Source organism: Leiobunum rupestre, chromosome 1, assembly GCF_980474605.1.
Source record: "Leiobunum rupestre chromosome 1, qqLeiRupe1.1.hap1, whole genome shotgun sequence".
Lineage (NCBI taxonomy): Eukaryota > Metazoa > Arthropoda > Arachnida > Opiliones > Sclerosomatidae > Leiobunum > Leiobunum rupestre.
Genome location: NC_143384.1, coordinates 71147517 through 71170425, shown reverse-complemented (window position 1 = coordinate 71170425; position 22909 = coordinate 71147517). Strand labels below are relative to the sequence as shown.

Genomic DNA, 22909 nt, shown 5'->3' with positions numbered 1-22909 from the left:
ACGTCAACTGAAAGTCTACGAGTGTTGAAATATAATGAGCGTTAAAGATGCGGCAAGTATTTCGTAAGCGAGAAAAAACCAATAACATCTGTAGATATTTCTTTCATTAAAATTTGCTTCGTATTCAACTGATAAACATGTACTGTAAAAAGGGTTGAATTCAATTGTGCATTGTTTTAGTAAGTCTAACTCGTTGTTGTAACTACTTAATTTATAATATTCTGAATAAATCAAACTCTTCTCAATTATTCAAATTAAAATTTTATACCGGGCGGGATTGAACCGAGAATACGTTTTTAGTAAATAACTCTGAATTGCGGAGATATCTTTAAGGGTCGTCTCGATAAATTAATACCACTAGGGACCATTCTTCCGAGGAGAGGTATATTTTGGCTTGCCAACTTGTTTATTAAATGTAATATATTTTAAATGATTTAAATTCACAATTTACTACTCATACACTAGAACTTTATTAACCGTTTGTTAATTCAAATGTAGTATATTAATCTTTAAAAAAAAGCAATATTTTGAATTGTTTTACAAATTCGATTTTATTTAAACACTATTTGTAATTTACTTCTTTCGATTGAATTCACAATTTACAACTTATTGAATAGAAATGTACGACTTTTTTCTTTGGTATAAATTTACTTATTAAGTGATGGCAATATAAGAAATAACGCGTATTCTTTTCCATATGTACCTGTCACGAGTTGTTTAGATGACTGAGTAGTTATATTAGACGAGTTCAAATCTGGGACTTCACTAACTGCGGTACTGATCATCGTGATTCTTGCCTATTTAGTTTCTTCCGCTCAAAATATTGTTGTAAGCCTTTTGAAGTTAAACAACTAAATAAAGAAATAACAGATATCAGAAAACTATTAATAAGTGAGTTTATGGATTTCAATTCTGAGAGTATCGGTTGAAGTAAATATTTTCTTAGCCCTTGGTGGTAAATAAATTTTTATTATTTTGAAACCGATAACGTAAACTAAAGGGAACATTTTATGATTAAAGAGAAACTGATAACGTTAACTATAAGGGGAAAATTTTATTATTATATTGAAACCGAGGCGATAACGTAAACTAAAGGGAAAATTTTATGATAAAAGTGAAACCGATAACGTAAACTAAAGGGAAAATTTTATTATTATATTGAAACCGATAACGTAAACTAAAGGGAACATTTTATGATTAAAGAGAAACCGATAACGTTGACTATAAGGGGAAAATTTTATTATTATATTGAAACCGAGGCGATAACGTAAACTAAAGGGAAAATTTTATTATTATATTGAAACCGATAACGTAAACTAAAGGGGATATTTTATGATTAAAGAGAAACCGATAACGTTGACTATAAGGGGGAAATTTTATTATTATATTGAAACCGAGGCGATAACGTAAATTAAAGGGAAAATTTTATTATTAAATTGAAACCGATAACGTAAACTAAAGGGAACATTTTATGATTAAAGAGAAACCGATACGTTAACTATAAGGGGGAAATTTTATTATTATATTAAAACCGAGGCGATAACGTAAACTAAAGGGAAAATTTTATGATTAAAGTAAAACCGATAACGTTAACTATAATAGGGAAATTTTATTACTATATTAAAACCGAGGCGATAACGTAAACTAAAGGGAAAATTTTATGATTAAAGTAAAACCGATAACGTTAACTATAAGGGGGAAATTTTATTATTATATTGAAACCGAGGCGATAACGTAAACTAAAGGGAACATTTTATGATTAAAGAGAAACCGATAACGTTGACTATAAGGGGAAAATTTTATTATTATATTGAAACCGAGGCGATAACGTAAACTAAAGGGAAAATTTTATTATTATATTGAAACCGATAACGTAAACTAAAGGGGATATTTTATGATTAAAGAGAAACCGATAACGTTGACTATAAGGGGGAAATTTTATTATTATATTGAAACCGAGGCGATAACGTAAATTAAAGGGAAAATTTTATTATTAAATTGAAACCGATAACGTAAACTAAAGGGAACATTTTATGATTAAAGAGAAACCGATACGTTAACTATAAGGGGGAAATTTTATTATTATATTAAAACCGAGGCGATAACGTAAACTAAAGGGAAAATTTTATGATTAAAGTAAAACCGATAACGTAAACTAAAGGGAAAATTTTATGATTAAAGTAAAACCGATAACGTTAACTATAAGGGGGAAATTTTATTACTATATTAAAACCGAGGCGATAACGTAAACTAAAGGGAAAATTTTATGATTAAAGTAAAACCGATAACGTTAACTATAAGGGGGAAATTTTATTATTATATTGAAACCGAGGCGATAACGTAAACTAAAGGGAACATTTTATGATTAAAGAGAAACCGATAACGTTAACTATAAGGGGGAAATTCTATTATTATATTAAAACCGAGGCGATAACGTAAACTAAAGGGAAAATTTTATGATTAAAGTAAAACCGATAACGTTAACTATAAGGGGGAAATTTTATTATTATATTAAAACCGAGGCGATAACGTAAACTAAAGGGAAAATTTTATGATTAAAGTAAAACCGATAACGTTAACTATAAGGGGGAAATTTTATTATTATATTAAAACCGAGGCGATAACGTAAACTAAAGGGAAAATTTTATGATTAAAGTAAAACCGATAACGTTAACTATAAGGGGGAAATTTTATTATTATATTAAAACCGAGGCGATAACGTAAACTAAAGGGAAAAGTTTATGATTAAAGTAAAACCGATAACGTTAACTATAAGCGGGAAATTTTATTATTATATTAAAACCAAGGCGATAACCTAAACTAAAGGGAAAATTTTATGATTAAAGTAAAACCGATAACGTTAACTATAAGGGGGAAATTTTATTATTATATTAAAACCGAGGCGATAACGTAAACTAAAGGGAAAATTTTATGATTAAAGTAAAACCGATAACATAAACTTAAGGGAAAATTTTAATTTTATATTGAAACCGTGGTGATAACGTAAACTAAAGGGAAAAATTATATGATGTATTTTTTGGTTTGGAAACAGCGAACGGTGTTAGAGAGGATAATTTGCGCTTTAAGTTCGTTGTTTATGAAATTCTTTCCATATTTTATCTTGTATCGAAACAGCTTCCTTCGCATACACAGAAAAAACAATGTTTAAATTCTAGACGTTTTTCTAAACGGGAAAATGCAACGCTCTCACAGACATATACTATACCGATACGCGTTGAGTAGAAGAAACGTTAAGTCTTTTTGCGCGTCGAATTACAAAACGTTTTCGTTCAAAGCATGTTCAGTTCTAGAAATGATTGTTTATACGTGTTGAGGTCTTGCAGTGCTTAAAATGTAAACTCGTCTATTTGACGAAACGTTTAATTTTGCAACTCGTAGATTTCTCGAAAAGTTAAAGTTTAAAACGTGTCGAGTTAACCTAACGCATAGAGTTTTGGAAACGTTTAAGTTTCAAACGCGTCGAAATCTGGAAACGTTTATGTATCAAACGCTTCGAGTTCTTGAAACGTTTAAGATTCAAACGCGTCGAGTTCTTGAAACGTGTAAGATTCAAACGCGTCGAGTTCTTGAAACGTGTAAGATTCAAACGCGTCGAGTTCTTGAAACGTGTAAGATTCAAACGCGTCGAGTTCTTGAAACGTGTAAGATTCAAACGCGGCGAGTTCTTGAAACGTTTAAGATTCAAACGCTTCGAGTTCTTGAAACGTTTAAGATTCAAACGCGTCGAGTTCTTGAAACGTGTAAGATTCAAACGCGTCGAGTTCTTGAAACGTGTAAGATTCAAACGCGTCGAGTTCTTGAAACGTGTAAGATTCAAACGCGTCGAGTTCTTGAAACGTGTAAGATTCAAACGCGTCGAGTTCTTGAAACGTGTAAGATTCAAACGCGACGAGTTCTTGAAACGTGTAAGATTCAAACACGTCGAGTTCTTGGAACGTGTAAGATTCAAACGCTTCGAGTTCTTGAAACGTTTAAGATTCAAACGCTTCGAGTTCTTGAAACGTTTAAGATTCAAACGCTTCGAGTTCTTGAAACGTTTAAGATTCAAACTCGTCGAGTTCTTGAAACGTGTAAGATTCAAACGCGTCGAGTTCTTGAAACGTTTAAGATTCAAACGCGTCGAGTTCTTGAAACGTGTAAGATTCAAACACGTCGAGTTCTTGAAACGTGTAAGATTCAAAAGCGTCAAGTTCTTGAAACGTGTAAGATTCAAAAGCGTCAAGTTCTTGAAACGTTTAAGATTCAAACGCGTCAAATTCTTGAAACGTGTAAGATTCAAACGCGTCGACTTCTTGAAACGTTTAAGATTCAAACGCGGCGAGTTCCCGCAACATTAGAATTCCAAACGTATCGAGTTCTTGAAACGTGTAAGATTCAAACACGTCGAGTTCTTGAAACATGTAAGATTCAAACGCTTGGAGTTCTTGAAACGTTTAAGATTCAAACGCGTCGAGTTCTTGAAACGTTTAAGATTCAAACGCTTCGAGTTCTTGAAACGTTTAAGATTCAAACGCTTCGAGTTCTTGAAACGTTTAAGATTCAAACGCTTCGAGTTCTTGAAACGTTTAAGATTCAAACGCGTCGAGTTCTTGAAACGTGTAAGATTCAAACGCGTCGAGTTCTTGAAACGTTTAAGATTCAAACGCGTCGAGTTCTTGAAACGTGTAAGATTCAAACACGTCGAGTTCTTGAAACGTGTAAGATTCAAACGCTTCGAGTTCTTGAAACGTGTAAGATTCAAACGCGTCGAGTTCTTGAAACGTTTAAGATTCAAACGCGGCGAGTTCCCGCAACATTATAATTCCAAACGGATCGAGTTCTTGAGACGTTTCGGATTATTCAAAGAAAAAATTGATTCTAAAGAAATTTTTATTTGCAAAATTTTTTTTATTGATTATCAAACATTTTATGTCAATATGATGTTCTTCCACAAATTTTAAATATTTGGTGGTTTTAACAAATGACGATTTCGGGGACCGATCATTAAGTACGTAGTCTTGCTCTGCACCGCAGCGCTCCCCAGTGGCCAAGGGAAATTTAATCGTGCAAAACGGACACAACCGTTTCTTAAAAATAAAAAGGCCTCATATCTGGCTCGTTACAAAAATATGGTCTCAGCTCGGACTCGTAGTAGTAAATTATATTATATTGGACTCCGCTAAGGCTCACTGCAATTTACTATATTTTAATGGTCTCATCCATAGATATCTCTTAGGTAACTAGAATGCTGCCGCCTGCGTCCTACGGCCGAGCTTGTCGCCAGTTCGTTTTGAACCTTCAGCCAATGAGAGTCCGTAGAGTGGTTCCGCCAAGGAGGATAATAATCCTCCTTGGTTCCGCTACTATAGCGGGAGATAGGTGACGTCATTCTCTCTGGTGACAATAAATTCTTGGCAGAACCACTCTTTGAGCTCTGATTGGCTGAGATCTGGCTATCGTCTGCCACGGCGTTTGGTCCATTTGCCAGTTACACGGCAGCATTCTAGTTATCTATGAGATTTCTATGGTCTCATCTCGAGCTCACAAATATACGCTTTATTAAAATAGTTTCAGTTCGAGTACACAAAAATACGCTATAATATAAAGGTCTCATCTCGGGCTCAAATTAAATGACCCCAACGTTATGGTCTCTTCTCGGGCTCGTATTATTCTCATAATATAGGCTGAGCTCAGCTTCAAATCGAGCTCGGGCTCTGGTGTGAGACGAGCCCGTTCAGCTATGTTCTTTCCTAAAACTGTATTTTTGTTTTTCTTTAATATTTGACCCAACCAAACTGAAGTGAAGTGAAGTAGAGTTCATAATGAAGCTTATGAACTGCGTGGACAATATTTAGTAAGTTGTGTGTCTAGAACGAAAGATGCCCAAGAATCATTTAGATGATAAATTTGCGTGTTTACATATAACACTATAGGTTCGTAGCGCCAAGTATACGATTTCATTCTGTGACGTAAATAGAGGTTTTGGCACCCTGGGCTAACATTTAATTTGGCCGGCAGTTATAATACCAACATACAGGGCCGTGCTTAAGGGGGGGGGGCGAGCAGCACCGTCTCCCAGGGCCTCTAAAATTTTACCATAGGGATGTTTGTACCGGACGGCCTCTACACTCAGTTTCGCCCATGCGCTTTAAGAACGGTAATGTACCAACCCAAAATACGGTGAAAATGAAATTGCCTCACGAAAAAAAGCCAGGGCAGATCGAACCGCAATGGCACTGACTTTATTTATTACCACCATGTTTTTCGACAATAGGAGTCAGGGAGTCAAGTTAATAAGAATTTTATCGTAGTGGAGATCGCTTCTTGTCTAAGCCACATTGCATGACATTCATGAGTTCGACTTCACTTCAATAATATTAATTTGCCAATAATTATATTCTAAGCTTAATTTCTAGACTAACCACTTCCTACTTTTAACCTCTTCGTTAGTTAACTTTACCTCCAGCATTTATAATTAATGTCTTCATGAAATTGTAATAACATTGTTGAATTTAATATTAATTTTTTGATCGAATTAATAATTTGAACTTAAATGGTTAAGTTTTTATTTAATAATCGTTTGGCCATAGATTTCATTAGGCAGACTAGCACAGGTATTCATGAAAATAGTACAATACTACATCCAAGCTTAACTTAGGCCTATATTTTCGTTACGCAGATATTTGGAATTACATTAATATACAAGAAGAAGCAACTCTTCTATTTTGCAAGTAATTGTTAATCAGAAATAAAATCATCTCTCACGTAGACTTACTTTCAAAGAAAAACGTGAGCAGCTCGGAATCGTCTTGAAATGGAAGTCAAGCATAAATAACGCGACTATGCGAATATTTCCAAGGAACAGCGTTGCCAGGTCTTCAAATTATATTAAACGTAACTAAAGTCCAGTTCACACTATATAATTAATTGGGTTGGGACAACCATCCGTTGGGGGGATTGGTTGTTAGCTCAGAAAAAATAAAACTGAGAACGAGAATGAAGCCCAGTTCACATTATACAATTATTTGGGCCACTAAACTGTATCCAACAAGCAAGAAAATTGTAACAATTGTTCCCACTTTTTCTGTTCACACTATACAATTTTCTTCCTTACAATTGAGTAGTACTGTTAGTTAATAATTTTTGAAATTATTTACCCACGAGATATTACACATTACTAGTTTGGTCAAAGCGGATTTAGAATCTATCACAAAGATTACTGAGCTGATATAAAGAGACTTGGTAGATAATACGAAACCAATGTTTTTCACAATTGAAATAAAGCCTGCCAGCATGGCAACCATAGCTAATGGTGTGACCATAGAAATCTCATAGGTACCTAGAATGCTGCCATGTAACTGGCAAATGGACCAAACGCCGTGGCAGACGATAGCCTTATCTCAGCCAATCAGAGCTCAAAGAGTGGTTCTGCCAAGAATTTAATGTCACCAGAGAGAATGACGTCACCTATCTCCCGCGATAGTAGCGGAACCAAGGAGGATTATTGGTTCCGTCACTTACGTAAACATTTATTGACTTGAAAACGTTTGCTTTTTACATTCTAAAACTCAGTTCACACTATACAGTTAATAGGCGGTTAAATAAACCCCTCTCTGACTGTCTTGCCCCCCTGTTGAAAAATGCTACCAGATCCATGCATAGAAAATTCTCAGCTTTGGCAGTATAAAGATAAACCATAGACAAACCAGTTATATGTCCAGTTGCAGCAGCACAAACTCTATAATCGGCGATGGATGATCTTTTATTTAAACGCCTATTGGCCACTTACTTGTATCCAACTAATTGCAAGTAAGAAAATTGTATAATGTGAGCCAAATAATTTTAAGAATTGTCCCCAATTTTTCGGTTTACACTATATGTCACCACTTTTTCTGTTCACACTGTACAATGTTCTTGCTTACAATTAGTTTTATACAATTAAGTGGCCCAATTAATTGTATAATGTGAACTGGGCTTAAGTAGTAAAGTTTGTAACGCTAGATTTCGCTCTCATATAGGGTAGGAAGACAGCGTTTCAGAAGCAGCCTAAAAAATATTTTTTAATTTAATTTGGGGGCCCTGGTGACCCGCTACCCCCGTTCAATTGATTTATTTTAAGGACCCCCTGATTTTTTTTAAGGGCCATTGGCCCCAGCACTACCGCTGTTTCCAAGTCTGCTAGTAACTATAATAATCTGGAGCCAGGCAGACATCAGAGCCACACCCATTAATTATATTTTGTAAATGTAGGGAATATTAAAAAAGAGCACCTTGTGATGATGAAGGAATTAGTTTTTCAGATATGTTGATTTTATTCCTTGGCTAAGACCTTGGCCATTGGGATATTGAAGTTAATTAAACTATTTAAAACACATGACAGCGATGATAATCTAGTGAGATTTACTAATTTAAGGCATTGGAATGATATACAGGAAAGTAATGTATTGTCAGAAATTACAAATCATTTATAAAACATATATAAACAATAATAATAATCAGGGCCGTGCTTAGGGGAGGGGCGAGCCGGGCGGTCGCCCAGGGCCGCTAAAAATTTACCATAGGGATGTATATACCGGAAGGCCGCTACACTCAGTTTCGCCCATGCTTTTCGCCCGGGGCCGCGAGACCTCTAAGGCCTAAGTCATCGAGCGACTTTTAAAGCCTTTAATTCAGGTGGCAGGGTTACAATACCTAGGACGGTGGTGGCAAGCCCTGCAAGCCACGCTAACCAACAGCTCCCTACACTAACTATTGCCGTTAACCTCAACAAGTTTTTATGGAAGGGGAACCGAAGAGCTCTAGGAAAACCCCTTAAACCGGTGGGGAGACAACTTGCCAACGCAACGCAGAAGGAGCTGAAAGAGAGGAGCGAAAATTATACCGCTCAAAAAAGAGCTGAAAGAGAGGAGCGAAAATTTTACCGCTCAATAAGACGTGAGCGTGAGCGGCTCTTTGACGAAAATGCCCAACACTGCCTAGAGGGTAGCTCAACGGCAAAATTCGTCCCAACTTGCAATTTGGCCTACTTTAAGGATGATGAGTCCGCACCGATGCGGGGTGAAGAACATAGTTTTTGGGGGGTGGTGAAAAGGAGGCAAAAGGGGGCAGATGGCCCCAAATTTGCTTTCAACGTATTGGACCGCGTTTGGTGTTGAGCCCGATGATAATTTTCACGCTGTGTCGAATGAGACCAACCACAGGTAATAACAATAATAATAATCAGCTAAGCTAATACCCAAGGTACCACCTTAGGCCTAAGTCATCGAGCGACTGAGGTTTGTACGATGAACTGTTTCCGAGTAATTTGTACTGAATTACGTGGTTGTTTTTCTCTAATATGAAAAAAATCTTTTAAATTTAGAACTCTGGTCGAGTTGGTTATCGTTCTGTAGTATGTGTTAACGCGGGTCGCTAGGACTAATAGTTTCCGAGTTATGACCAAAAGTACACTCAAAAACGTGGTTTTTTCGAAATTTCACTAAATATTGGACAAGACCAACCATACTTTCGGATGTTACGTATTGTTTAGTGCCGAATTTCACCGACCGCAAATCCGTAGGATAACTCGTTTACGAATTATAACTAAATATGTGAGGAACATTAGAATAGGAAAGAAGCAAAATAAACGGTTACATCGGCGCAGTCGGATCTACCGCGTTATTAGCGGAAAAATTGGCTTTTATAACAGAAGCCGTTTCAAATCTATATCACAGAGGAACCATTTTGAACACTTTAAAACACAGATGTTTAGGTTTATGTTGATTTTTTTTAAACGCCTAGGTTTTTAACGCGTTTTTTTAGTTTTTCGCTTGCTCCTCGTGTTTAGTTGTTTAGCCATTTTAGATTTAAACACTTTGGTGTTTAGTGAATCAACGGCAAAAGTAACCATTTACATTTATAACGCGTTAAATTGCAATTCAAATGTTTAAAAGCTAAACGTTGTTTTTTCTGTGTAGAAATGGTGAAATTCGTCATGCTATTGGGAGCCCTCCTGGCCGTAAATCTTGTTGATTGTGATGATTTAAGTAAGTAACTAATTTCGTTAATCACAGGCAAAATTAACGAGGCGCTTCAACGCTGATCTGCGCCACTACGACTTAAGTCAAAGCCAATTTGTTGGTGGAATTCAGAATATTTTAGATGGTGTCGCATAGGTCACTCCATTGCAGAAGCGAACCTTGACTTCCACAATGCATTGACCAAAGCAGTAGCGAAGCGTCGCGTCTTCGCAGAAATTTCAAGTGTATTTTTGCCTATTCAAATACCAATGATGAAAGGTGCGCGCATAGGTTAAGGGATCTAAAGAAAACCGTAGCGGAAATCCAATATTTTGATGGTTTGACCAAGCGTTATTAAATTGTGATTAAACTGACTAAAATGCATTTTATTAACTTTTAAGATGATTTTTAATTTTAGTTAAATGATTTACAATTTTTTCCCCATCATCAGTACCGTTTGTCTTTAAATCATTATTTATTTAATTAATTAATTTAATTAATTTAATTAATTTAATTAATTAATTTAATTAATTAAAAAAAATAATAATTTGAATTAATTAAATTAAATTAATAAATAATTTGAATTAATTAAATTAAATTAATAAATAATTTGAATTAATTAAATTATTTAATTATTTAAATAAATAAATTAATTAACTAAATTAATTATTTAAATTAATTATCTAATTAATTTAATTATTTAATTTTATTTTATTTAATTATTTAAATACATAAATAAATTAATTATTTAAATTAATTATCTTATTAATTTAATTTAATTATTTTATTTAATTATTTTAATTAAATAAATTTAATGGAAGACATCTTTGCTTTCCAATTTGCTTCTGCGAAGTGAATGTACCAATAACAGATTTAATTTACCAGTTACTTTACTTGCAATATACTAATTTCATTTAATCCTTATCACGGAACAATTGAAACTCAATTATATATATACCAAAAAACCTTTCCAATTCAAATCAAATGTAGTTGCACAGTTTTCAACAAATCAACTGTTTGGGGTTTCTTTTCTTCAAAATTATAGTCAGTTTGTTGGTGCATACGCAGGGCCGTCTTAAGACCTTTTGGGGCCATGGGCTAAATTATTTCATAAGACCTTTGTGATCCCCAACGGTCAGCCTTTGAATGTCCGTTGTCTAAATTCAACTACACAATAATCAAACCAAAGCTTTTAATTTCAAAAGTATAACATAGTCCTACTGAAAATAAGATTTTACTGACAGTGACTCGCTGTTAGGTTATTGAAATTGTTGGTACCGTATGATGCGCGATGTAGCGATGAGTCCAATTACTTTAGACGTAACTAAAAGATACATAATATTAAATGAGTATACATAATATTTAGTTAACTAATCCCTTATCCCTGGAGTAGAGGCGGTATGGATGGCCTTTCCGGGGCCCCCCATCTGGCTGGAGGCCCTGGGCTGTAGCCCACTTAGCCCAGCATGCCTTAAGGCGGCCCTGCTGCACACGGCCACGAAATGTTACAAAACGATAGAATTTGAGCGTCTAGCCACATCATGTATATATGGAGTGAAAATTTATTAGAACCAAAGTGGAAAACCATGAAAAATTAAATAGTGTGAAGTTAAACATCTATATTTATCGTATATTCGTTCTGAGTTCGAAATAACTTTTCCTCGCCATGAGCAGATCGGGGCCACCGCAAAATGTTAATTAACTCGCTACAAAGCAGAGGGACGTGCCTCTTGGTGGGCTCAGTTGTCAAGTCGAGTTCGTAAAAAATATTGCAATTATTATATTTATTTATATTATATAAACATTATTCAATAGGCCTTTCTATAAAGTAACGCTGGGCTTCTTGTTTTGATGTTGCTGCTGCGTCACGGGTGACGTATCGATGACGTTTTACTACGAAAAGCCCTCGACACGAGAATGAATTCGACGAGGCACCCTGTTTTTAAGCATAAACTGAATTGAATTTCTACGTATTTCGTGATTAATGAGCTAATTAAAAACCAGTTCAGTTAGCGTAGCTTATTTCATAGAGAGGCCTATTATTAGTGGGGGTGTGTATGGGATATGCATATGCATGTACGTTACATCTTTCTTAAAAACACATGAGTAATTTATTTATTAATTTGTATTTACCGTCAGCTTCTATAAATGCAGCCGCACGTTTATTTTTAGAGGGTATCTATGAAGCAAATTGTGGTAAGTTTAATACCATTTTCTCGGATCCAACTCGTTCCCCTAATTTCATCGAATGTGTCTTTATCGCGGTGTCATATCAGTCGATTACCGAACACTAATCGCGGACCTAAAGGATCTGAATTGTAAAATATCAATCCAGCAATTAACAGCGGTAAGACGAGAATTGAAAAAAGGGTTCATTACTGCTTACAAAATAATGGAATGCATATTCTACATTTAATCTAACACTTGATATCAAAAGTTAGAAATTTAATTATTTGATTTATGTTTCATATAATTGTTTATGAAAATGAAATCAAACAATTAATTTTAAAGACCATCTCCCATAGTAGTTATATTCTAATGAAAGAATCAATAAATCAAATTATTAAATGAAATCGTTCCTTTTGCCAATATCGTCAAATTTAATGGGCAAATAAAGTCATTAACAGATTTTTAACTTTATAGCCGGTTGACCGATTGTAACGAACCTTTCACTATTATACTCAAAATGATACGGGCACTTTTACGCACTTGCCATAGACAAGTTTTAATTCTAACTTCCTAGTACAAGAATTAGTTAATCAAAATCCATTCTTCTGTTGGCATTAATACCCTGACAAATAAAATAGAAATAAAATTTTCGCGACAGACTTATTATTTGAAAAACGTGAAGGATGACAGAAATGTCCGCGAACAAGCTGAACGAACTTTTTCAAAGCGGGAAATGTCTGTTGAAAAAGTTGTATTTTCTCAATTAATTCGTAAGATATAAAATAATTTGCTTGACGAAAAAGGCGTGAAATATTTTACTGAACTTTGAATCGACATGATTATTCACATTTGGTTTCGTTTTTAGGGAAAGATAAAAGCCCGAAGAAAGTTAAGCAGATCATAGATTGCGTTTCATCTAAACTTCCAGATGTAAGTTTCAGAGTGTGCAAAAATACTGGTCGTCAGACCGGTCGAGTGACGCTAATGCAAAAAAAATGCAGAGGGTACAGCAGAAATCGTGTCTCTCTTCAGGTTATAAAAGTCTGCGCTCAATCTTCTGACTGTTAATAGCATAAGTGGATCATTCTCTCTAAGTATACAAATTCCGGGTCTCGGTCGGGTATCTTAGTCTGGGTTTCGTGACGTCAGAGCTTGTATAGAGAGCAAACTCCAGAGAGTAAATATTTTTAAGTATTTCGGCGGAGGCGCCACCGAGTGGTCAAGACGGCAACTAAAGGGGCGTTTATTGAACAAAACTCTACCCTTGGATCTTAAACTGACCTATATGGTACAGGTTTTTTTGGGGAGAAATTCGATGAGCCAACCCCCAAAATTTATCTCTCTCGGACCCTCGAGACACGTTTCAGACGTGAAATGTGCCATAAGAGATGTAAGAAACGTTACACTCGGCAGTATAAATTCAGAGTGAAGTTGAGGTGATACACAGTATAGAGTGGTTATAAAGGGCTGCCAGACCGACCCCGACAAAGACTCTAGTCATAGGTAACAAAGCGTTTTGTCTACTTAGAGATAATGATCCACTTATGGTAATAGTTATTTAAGAAAGCTGTTGGCTTGCCTGGCACGAAGGGCTTGCCACCACCCTCCCAAAATGTATAACTGGACTACCTGAATTAATGGTATTAAAAGTCGCTTAATGACTTAGGCCTAAGGTGTTGCATTGGATATTACCCTAACTTAGATGTAATCTTGAGCCTTACTTCGAGCGAAGGATATTTATTTTGTTGTTTGCGTTAAAGGATAATTCAGTCCTGCGTTTACCGAAGTAGTTAGATTTTATTTAACATTCGAAATGCCACAATTATTTAAAACAGTTTAATTTAAAAAAGTACGTCTGTTAGAGTTAATTTTAACTGTAAATTAACGTAAACTTACTGTTTTTAAAAGTTTTATTTTTAAGATTATAACGTCCGTTTTAGATAAGCAATTTTAAAATCTAACAGCTTTTCTCTTTTTATTTCACGATAGTTTTTGAAAATTGCAAATTTGAAATAGTCTTTTTATTCCTTAATTAATGTCTGGGTTTTTTCATTCAGCTGGATAATCAGATACGTGTATGCGCGATAAAGACCAAATATCGTTTGCAAAATAAATCGCAAAAAAAAGGTGGCCTTAAAGGCTTATGTAAAACACTCGGGGCTAACAGTCACAAAGATAAGAAACTAGTAAGTTTAAAATTAGCAGGGAAATTGGACATACTAAAATAACGACATTGTTTTCATAGAACGAACTTCTTGTTTGTGTTATTAATACGAGAATAGAAAGAGCGTTTGATAGCGATTATGATATAAACAGCAGTTCGCCGTATTGGATTATGTTTAAAACCATTTTGGTAAGAGTTTATTTCACGCTGTATTTTATTATTTCATACTTCTTTAAGATAAGAGAGTTAGAATTAAAACCGCGAAATTGTACAGCTGATTACTGGTCTTACGACTGAAATTTATTTGATGTATTATTGTAAACTAGCTGAGAAGCCCGCGATAATATCCGTGGCACCTTTACCCCATAGTCGAACCACCCCAGTAAGGCCCCCGCCCCCTTTTTCAAATGCGAGAATTTCCGTGGCACCCTTTTCCCATAGTCGAACCACCCCAGTAAAGCCCCCACTCCCCCTGGTTCTCATGCGAAAATTTCCGTGGCACTCTTTTCCCATAGTCGAACCACCCCAATAAGGCTCCCCTCCCCCTTTTCCCCTGCGAGAATTTCCGTGGCACCCTTTTCCCACCCGCCAAAAAAAACTCGACTTTCTCTCTCGTGCCAGATTCCCTGTAACCCTTTAAACTCCAATGGCTGATTTGCTCAAGAAATCTTATTCCGTATTTATATCGGTAAAGGGGGTAAAATTGAGGGGACGGCAAAAATATCTGGCAGCCTCGTTTGAAACAAACATCTACAACTCGTAGTACAATAAAATGTGTTAGAGAGAACTATCCCTGTAAGGTTATTTAATCCATGGTTGGACAGCCGGGAAAATCCCCGACGAAAGACATTTTTAATACTTGATAAAAGGAAATTTACCCTCGCGATACATGTTTTAGCAACCAGTATTTTGAAATAGTTGTTCGAGCTTGTTGGGCTAAAAGTTTCAAGAAAAATTATAAGCATGTAAGGAGATAGATTCCAATACGCGCTATTCAACCGCCAAGCCCCGAAAGCCTGCAGCGTATACAGGGGCGCATTTACCCCTTTTGCTGCCCTAAGCATTTTAACCATTTTCATGCCCCTGGGCCCCTATGAGATAATGAAAACCTAGTTCAACTAAATCGAAAACCCGTTCGTGTTTATTTTTTGATAGTTTTTTAATTAGTGCACCACTTTGCTGAACACGTTTCATATAACCATATTTGGAATGAATATCAGGCATTTGATGTCCCGTACCTTTTTCATTATCAATTATTTTTTAATAACCCATTACTTTAGTATTGTCTAAACAATAAAAAACATATATATGACTTCTGTTATAGACTCAACTATATTTATAGGATAAAATTAGTCCCTATATTGAATTTTTGTCAGTCACTCACAAAATTTGATAACTAAATCATGAAATATTTAAACAAAGGAAAGAAAAAGTACTTACCAATTACCAAAGTATGTATTAGCCAAGAATAACGACTAAACTGAAAGCTAGTAACGGATTGACGTCATCACAAGAAGAAAATCTACCCTTAGCGAGGCGCTAGCAAAGGCTACGCGTGACGAAGTCTGTCTTGTGAATACCTCTCAGTAAAACTTTTGGACGTGAAGAATACGAAATGTCACACTTATGTTATATTATACACTTATGGTATTACGCACTCATTATAATACAGCCAACTGAACTACCATAAATTGAAGAAAAATCAGATAAACTAACGTTCGGGCGCGGAGACATGATTCCAATCGTGTGCAAGGGGCACCCAGCGAAAACGGGTGACGGGATACGAAGGTAGAAAACACAGTGATTACTCCCCACTAATCGAACTTCAACTTCTAAGACCGCATTACCAATGTTTGAGAATAGAAATGAACTAATGATATTATAATAAATATATAAAAATTTCTAAGAATAAGGATATTATTATTTAAATAAAAATGTTACAACATTAAACAATTATTTTATGTTTTTACAGCAATGCAAACGTTCAATAAAAGGATAAAATTAACATTAACGATGTATTGAAGGCAGAAACAATTTCAAAATAAATGAAAATAAATATTTACGATTATTTTTTAAATGTGCTTTATTAAAAATCTTGTAACAAGTATACCTAAGTGAAGTAACACATTTAAAAATTTATATATTAATTTATATTTATGTTTTGAGGAAACTATATAAAAAATTGGGTAATTTTTCAAATCAAAAATATTTAAGATCACAAAATTTACTAAAATTCTTATTTTTAGGATGCATTTAGTTAACTTTAGGTGAAACGTTACGTCTATTAATCTGCACTTAATTACCAAACTTCACTTAATTACCAAACTTCACCTAATTGTGGTCACACGTTACAGTGATTTCAAGGATGAGCGCGATATTTGGGGAAACAAACGTTACGATAAACTTCAGAATGAGCCCGAAATATTTATGGAAACAAACGTTACCGTGATTTCAAGAATGAGCGAGATATTTGGGGAGACAAACGCTACCGTGATTGAAACAAACGTTACAGTGATTCCAAGTATGAGCGTGATATTAAGGGAGACAAACGTTACAGTTATTACAAGTAAGAGGGCGATATTTGGGGAGACAAACGTTGCGATAAATTTAAGGATGAACCCGAAATATTTAGGGAGACAAATGTTACAGTGATTACAAGTAAGAGGGCGATATTTGGGGAGAAAAACGTTACAGTGATTTGAAGTATGAGCGAGATATTTAGGGAGAAAAACGTTACAGTGATTTCAAGTATGAGCGAGATATTTGGGGAGACAAACGTTGCGAGAAATTTAAGGATGAGCCCGAAATATTTAGGGAGACAAACGTTACAGTGATTACAAGTAAGAGGGCGATATTTGGGGAGACAAACGTTGCGAGAAATTTAAGGATGAGCCCGAAAAATTAGGGAGACAAACGTTACTGTGATTTCAAGAATGAGCACGATTTTTGGGGAGACAAACGTTGCAATAAATTTAAGGATGAGCCCGAAATATGTAGGGAGACAAACGTTACAGTGATTCCAAGTATGAGCGTGATATTTAGGGAGACAAACGTTACAGTGATTACAAGTAAGAGGGCGATATTTGGGGAGACAAACGTTGCGAGAAATTTAAGGATGAGCCCGAAACATTTAGGGAGAAAAACGTTACAGTGATTCCAAGAATGAGCGCGATATTTGGGGAGACAAACGTTGCGATAAATTTAAGGATGAGCCCGAAATATTTAGGGAGACAAATGTTACAGTGATAAAGTAAGAGGGCGATATTTGGGGATACAAACGTTGCGAGAAATTTAAGGATGAGCCCGAAATATTTAGGGAGAAAAACGTTAAAGTGATTTATAGTATGAGCACGATATTTGGGGAGACAAACGTTGCAATAAATTTAAGGATGAGCCCGAAATATGTAGGGAGAAAACGTTACAGTGATTCCAAGTATGAGCGTGATATTAAGGGAGACAAACGTTACAGTGATTACAAGTAAGAGGGCGATATTTGGGGAGACAAACGTTGCGAGAAATTTAAGGATGAGCCCGAAACATTTAGGGAGAAAAACGTTACAGTCATTCCAAGAATGAGCGCGATATTTAGGGAGACAAACGTTGCGAGAAATTTAAGGATGTGCACGAAATATTTAGGGAGACAAACGTTACAGTGATTACAAGTAAGAGGGCGATATTTGGGGAGACAAACGTTGCGATAAATTTAAGTATGAGCCCGAAATATTTAGGGAGACAAATGTTACAGTGATTACAAGTAAGAGGGCGATATTTGGGGAGAAAAGAGTTGCGAGGAATTTAAGGATGAGCCCGAAACATTTAGGGAGAAAAACGTTACAGTGATTTCAAGGATGAGCGCGATATTTGGGGAAACAAACGTCGCGATAAATTTAAGGACGAGCCGGAAATATTTAAGGACGAGCCGGAAATATTTAGGGAGACAAACGTTACAGTGATTTCAAGGATGATCACGATATTTGGGGAGACAAACGTTGCGAGAAATTTAAGGATGAGCCCGAAATATTTAGGGAGACAAACGTTACAGTGATTACAAGTAAGAGGGCGATATTTGGGGAGACAAACGTTACAGTGATTTCAAGGATGATCACGATATTTGGGGAGACAAACGTTGTGATAAATATAAATATGAGCTCGAAATATTTATGGAAACAAACGTTACAGTGATTACAAATAAGAGGGCGATATTTGGGGAGACAAACGTTGCGAGAAATTTAAGGATGAGCCTGAAATATTTAGGGAGACAAACGTTACAGTGATTACAAATAAGAGGGCGATATTTGGGGAGACAAACGTTGCGAGAAATTTTAGGGTGAGCCCGAAATATTTAGGGAGACAAACGTTACAGTGATTACAAGTAAGAGGGCGATATTTGGGGAGACAAACGTTGCAATAAATTTAAGGATGAGCCCGAAATATGTAGGGAGACAAACGTTACAGTGATTCCAAGTATGAGCGTGATATTTAGGGAGACAAACGTTACAGTGATTACAAGTAAGAGGGCGATATTTGGGGAGACAAACGTTGCGAGAAATTTTAGGATGAGCCCCAAAATATTTAGGGAGACAAACGTTACAGTGATTACAAGTAAGAGGGCGATATTTGGGGAGACAAACGTTGCAATAAATTTAAGGATGAGCCCGAAATATGTAGGGAGACAAACGTTACAGTGATTCCAAGTATGAGCGTGATATTTAGGGAGACAAACGTTACAGTGATTACAAGTAAGAGGGCGATATTTGGGGAGACAAACGTTGCGATAAATTTAAGGATGAGCCCGAAATATTTAGGGAGACAAACGTTACAGTGATTACAAGTAAGAGGGCGATATTTGGGGAGACAAACGTTGCAATAAATTTAAGGATGAGCCCGAAATATGTAGGGAGACAAACGTTACAGTGATTCCAAGTATGAGCGTGATATTTAGGGAGACAAACGTTACAGTGATTACAAGTAAGAGGGCGATATTTGGGGAGACAAACGTTGCGATAAATTTAAGGATGAGCCCGAAATATTTAGGGAGACAAATGTTACAGTGATTACAAGTAAGAGGGCGATATTTGGGGAGACAAACGTTACAGTGATTTCAAGGATGATCACGATATTTGGGGAGACAAACGTTACAGTGATTACAAGTAAGAGGGCGATATTTGGGGAGACAAACGTTGCGAGAAATTTAAGGATGAGCCCGAAACATTTAGGGAGAAAAACGTTACAGTCATTCCAAGAATGAGCGCGATATTTAGGGAGACAAACGTTGCGAGAAATTTAAGGATGTGCACGAAATATTTAGGGAGACAAACGTTACAGTGATTACAAGTAAGAGGGCGATATTTGGGGAGACAAACGTTGCGATAAATTTAAGTATGAGCCCGAAATATTTAGGGAGACAAATGTTACAGTGATTACAAGTAAGAGGGCGATATTTGGGGAGAAAAGAGTTGCGAGGAATTTAAGGATGAGCCCGAAACATTTAGGGAGAAAAACGTTACAGTGATTTCAAGGATGAGCGCGATATTTGGGGAAACAAACGTCGCGATAAATTTAAGGACGAGCCGGAAATATTTAAGGACGAGCCGGAAATATTTAGGGAGACAAACGTTACAGTGATTTCAAGGATGATCACGATATTTGGGGAGACAAACGTTGCGAGAAATTTAAGGATGAGCCCGAAATATTTAGGGAGACAAACGTTACAGTGATTACAAGTAAGAGGGCGATATTTAAGGAAACAAACGTTACAGTGATTTCAAGGATGATCACGATATTTGGGGAGACAAACGTTGTGATAAATATAAATATGAGCTCGAAATATTTATGGAAACAAACGTTACAGTGATTACAAATAAGAGGGCGATATTTGGGGAGACAAACGTTGCGAGAAATTTAAGGATGAGCCTGAAATATTTAGGGAGACAAACGTTACAGTGATTACAAATAAGAGGGCGATATTTGGGGAGACAAACGTTGCGAGAAATTTTAGGATGAGCCCGAAATATTTAGGGAGACAAACGTTACAGTGATTACAAGTAAGAGGGCGATATTTGGGGAGACAAACGTTGCAATAAATTTAAGGATGAGCCCGAAATATGTAGGGAGACAAACGTTACAGTGATTCCAAGTATGAGCGTGATATTTAGGGAGACAAACGTTACAGTGATTACAAGTAAGAGGGCGATATTTGGGGAGACAAACGTTGCGAGAAATTTTAGGATGAGCCCGAAATATTTAGGGAGACAAACGTTACAGTGATTACAAGTAAGAGGGCGATATTTGGGGAGACAAACGTTGCAATAAATTTAAGGATGAGCCCGAAATATGTAGGGAGACAAACGTTACAGTGATTCCAAGTATGAGCGTGATATTTAGGGAGACAAACGTTACAGTGATTACAAGTAAGAGGGCGATATTTGGGGAGACAAACGTTGCGATAAATTTAAGGATGAGCCCGAAATATTTAGGGAGACAAACGTTACAGTGATTACAAGTAAGAGGGCGATATTTGGGGAGACAAACGTTGCAATAAATTTAAGGATGAGCCCGAAATATGTAGGGAGACAAACGTTACAGTGATTCCAAGTATGAGCGTGATATTTAGGGAGACAAACGTTACAGTGATTACAAGTAAGAGGGCGATATTTGGGGAGACAAACGTTGCGATAAATTTAAGGATGAGCCCGAAATATTTAGGGAGACAAATGTTACAGTGATTACAAGTAAGAGGGCGATATTTGGGGAGACAAACGTTACAGTGATTTCAAGGATGATCACGATATTTGGGGAGACAAACGTTACAGTGATTACAAGTAAGAGGGCGATATTTGGGGAGACAAAAGTTGCAATAAATTTAAGGATGAGCCCGAAATATGTAGGGAGACAAATGTTACAGTGATTACAAGTATGAGCGAGATATTTAGGGAGAAAAACGTTACAGTGATTTCAAGTATGAGCGAGATATTTGGGGAGACAAACGTTGCGAGAAATTTAAGGATGAGCCCGAAATATTTAGGGAGACAAACGTTACAGTGATTACAAGTAAGAGGGCGATATTTGGGGAGACAAACGTTGCGAGAAATTTAAGGATGAGCCCGAAAAATTAGGGAGACAAACGTTACTGTGATTTCAAGAATGAGCACGATTTTTGGGGAGACAAACGTTGCAATAAATTTAAGGATGAGCCCGAAATATGTAGGGAGACAAACGTTACAGTGATTCCAAGTATGAGCGTGATATTTAGGGAGACAAACGTTACAGTGATTACAAGTAAGAGGGCGATATTTGGGGAGACAAACGTTGCGAGAAATTTAAGGATGAGCCCGAAACATTTAGGGAGAAAAACGTTACAGTGATTCCAAGAATGAGCGCGATATTTGGGGAGACAAACGTTGCGATAAATTTAAGGATGAGCCCGAAATATTTAGGGAGACAAATGTTACAGTGATAAAGTAAGAGGGCGATATTTGGGGAGAAAAACGTTACAGTGATTTGAAGTATGAGCGAGATATTTGAAGAGACAAACGTTACAGTGATTTCAAGTATGAGCGCGATATTTGGGGATACAAACGTTGCGAGAAATTTAAGGATGAGCCCGAAATATTTAGGGAGAAAAACGTTAAAGTGATTTATAGTATGAGCACGATATTTGGGGAGACAAACGTTGCAATAAATTTAAGGATGAGCCCGAAATATGTAGGGAGAAAACGTTACAGTGATTCCAAGTATGAGCGTGATATTAAGGGAGACAAACGTTACAGTGATTACAAGTAAGAGGGCGATATTTGGGGAGACAAACGTTGCGAGAAATTTAAGGATGAGCCCGAAACATTTAGGGAGAAAAACGTTACAGTCATTCCAAGAATGAGCGCGATATTTAGGGAGACAAACGTTGCGAGAAATTTAAGGATGTGCACGAAATATTTAGGGAGACAAACGTTACAGTGATTACAAGTAAGAGGGCGATATTTGGGGAGACAAACGTTGCGATAAATTTAAGTATGAGCCCGAAATATTTAGGGAGACAAATGTTACAGTGATTACAAGTAAGAGGGCGATATTTGGGGAGAAAAGAGTTGCGAGGAATTTAAGGATGAGCCCGAAACATTTAGGGAGAAAAACGTTACAGTGATTTCAAGGATGAGCGCGATATTTGGGGAAACAAACGTCGCGATAAATTTAAGGACGAGCCGGAAATATTTAAGGACGAGCCGGAAATATTTAGGGAGACAAACGTTACAGTGATTTCAAGGATGATCACGATATTTGGGGAGACAAACGTTGCGAGAAATTTAAGGATGAGCCCGAAATATTTAGGGAGACAAACGTTACAGTGATTACAAGTAAGAGGGCGATATTTGGGGAGACAAACGTTACAGTGATTTCAAGGATGATCACGATATTTGGGGAGACAAACGTTGTGATAAATATAAATATGAGCTCGAAATATTTATGGAAACAAACGTTACAGTGATTACAAATAAGAGGGCGATATTTGGGGAGACAAACGTTGCGAGAAATTTAAGGATGAGCCTGAAATATTTAGGGAGACAAACGTTACAGTGATTAC

The 22909-nt window shown here is 36.3% G+C and overlaps 1 protein-coding gene across 1 annotated transcript; it reads left to right on the top strand.

Annotated features, from left to right (window-relative positions):
* The first annotated feature begins 727 nt into the window (after positions 1–727).
* LOC149966251 (uncharacterized) lies at positions 728–16408 on the top strand. The gene is made up of 7 exons (XM_090181230.1): positions 728–891; positions 9957–10025; positions 12138–12194; positions 13033–13097; positions 14225–14353; positions 14413–14520; positions 16304–16408. The coding sequence occupies exons 2-7, from the start codon at positions 9959–9961 to the stop codon at positions 16328–16330; spliced, it is 453 nt and encodes a 150-aa protein (XP_090037356.1). The 5' UTR covers positions 728–891; positions 9957–9958; the 3' UTR covers positions 16331–16408.
* The last annotated feature ends 6501 nt before the right edge of the window (positions 16409–22909 follow it).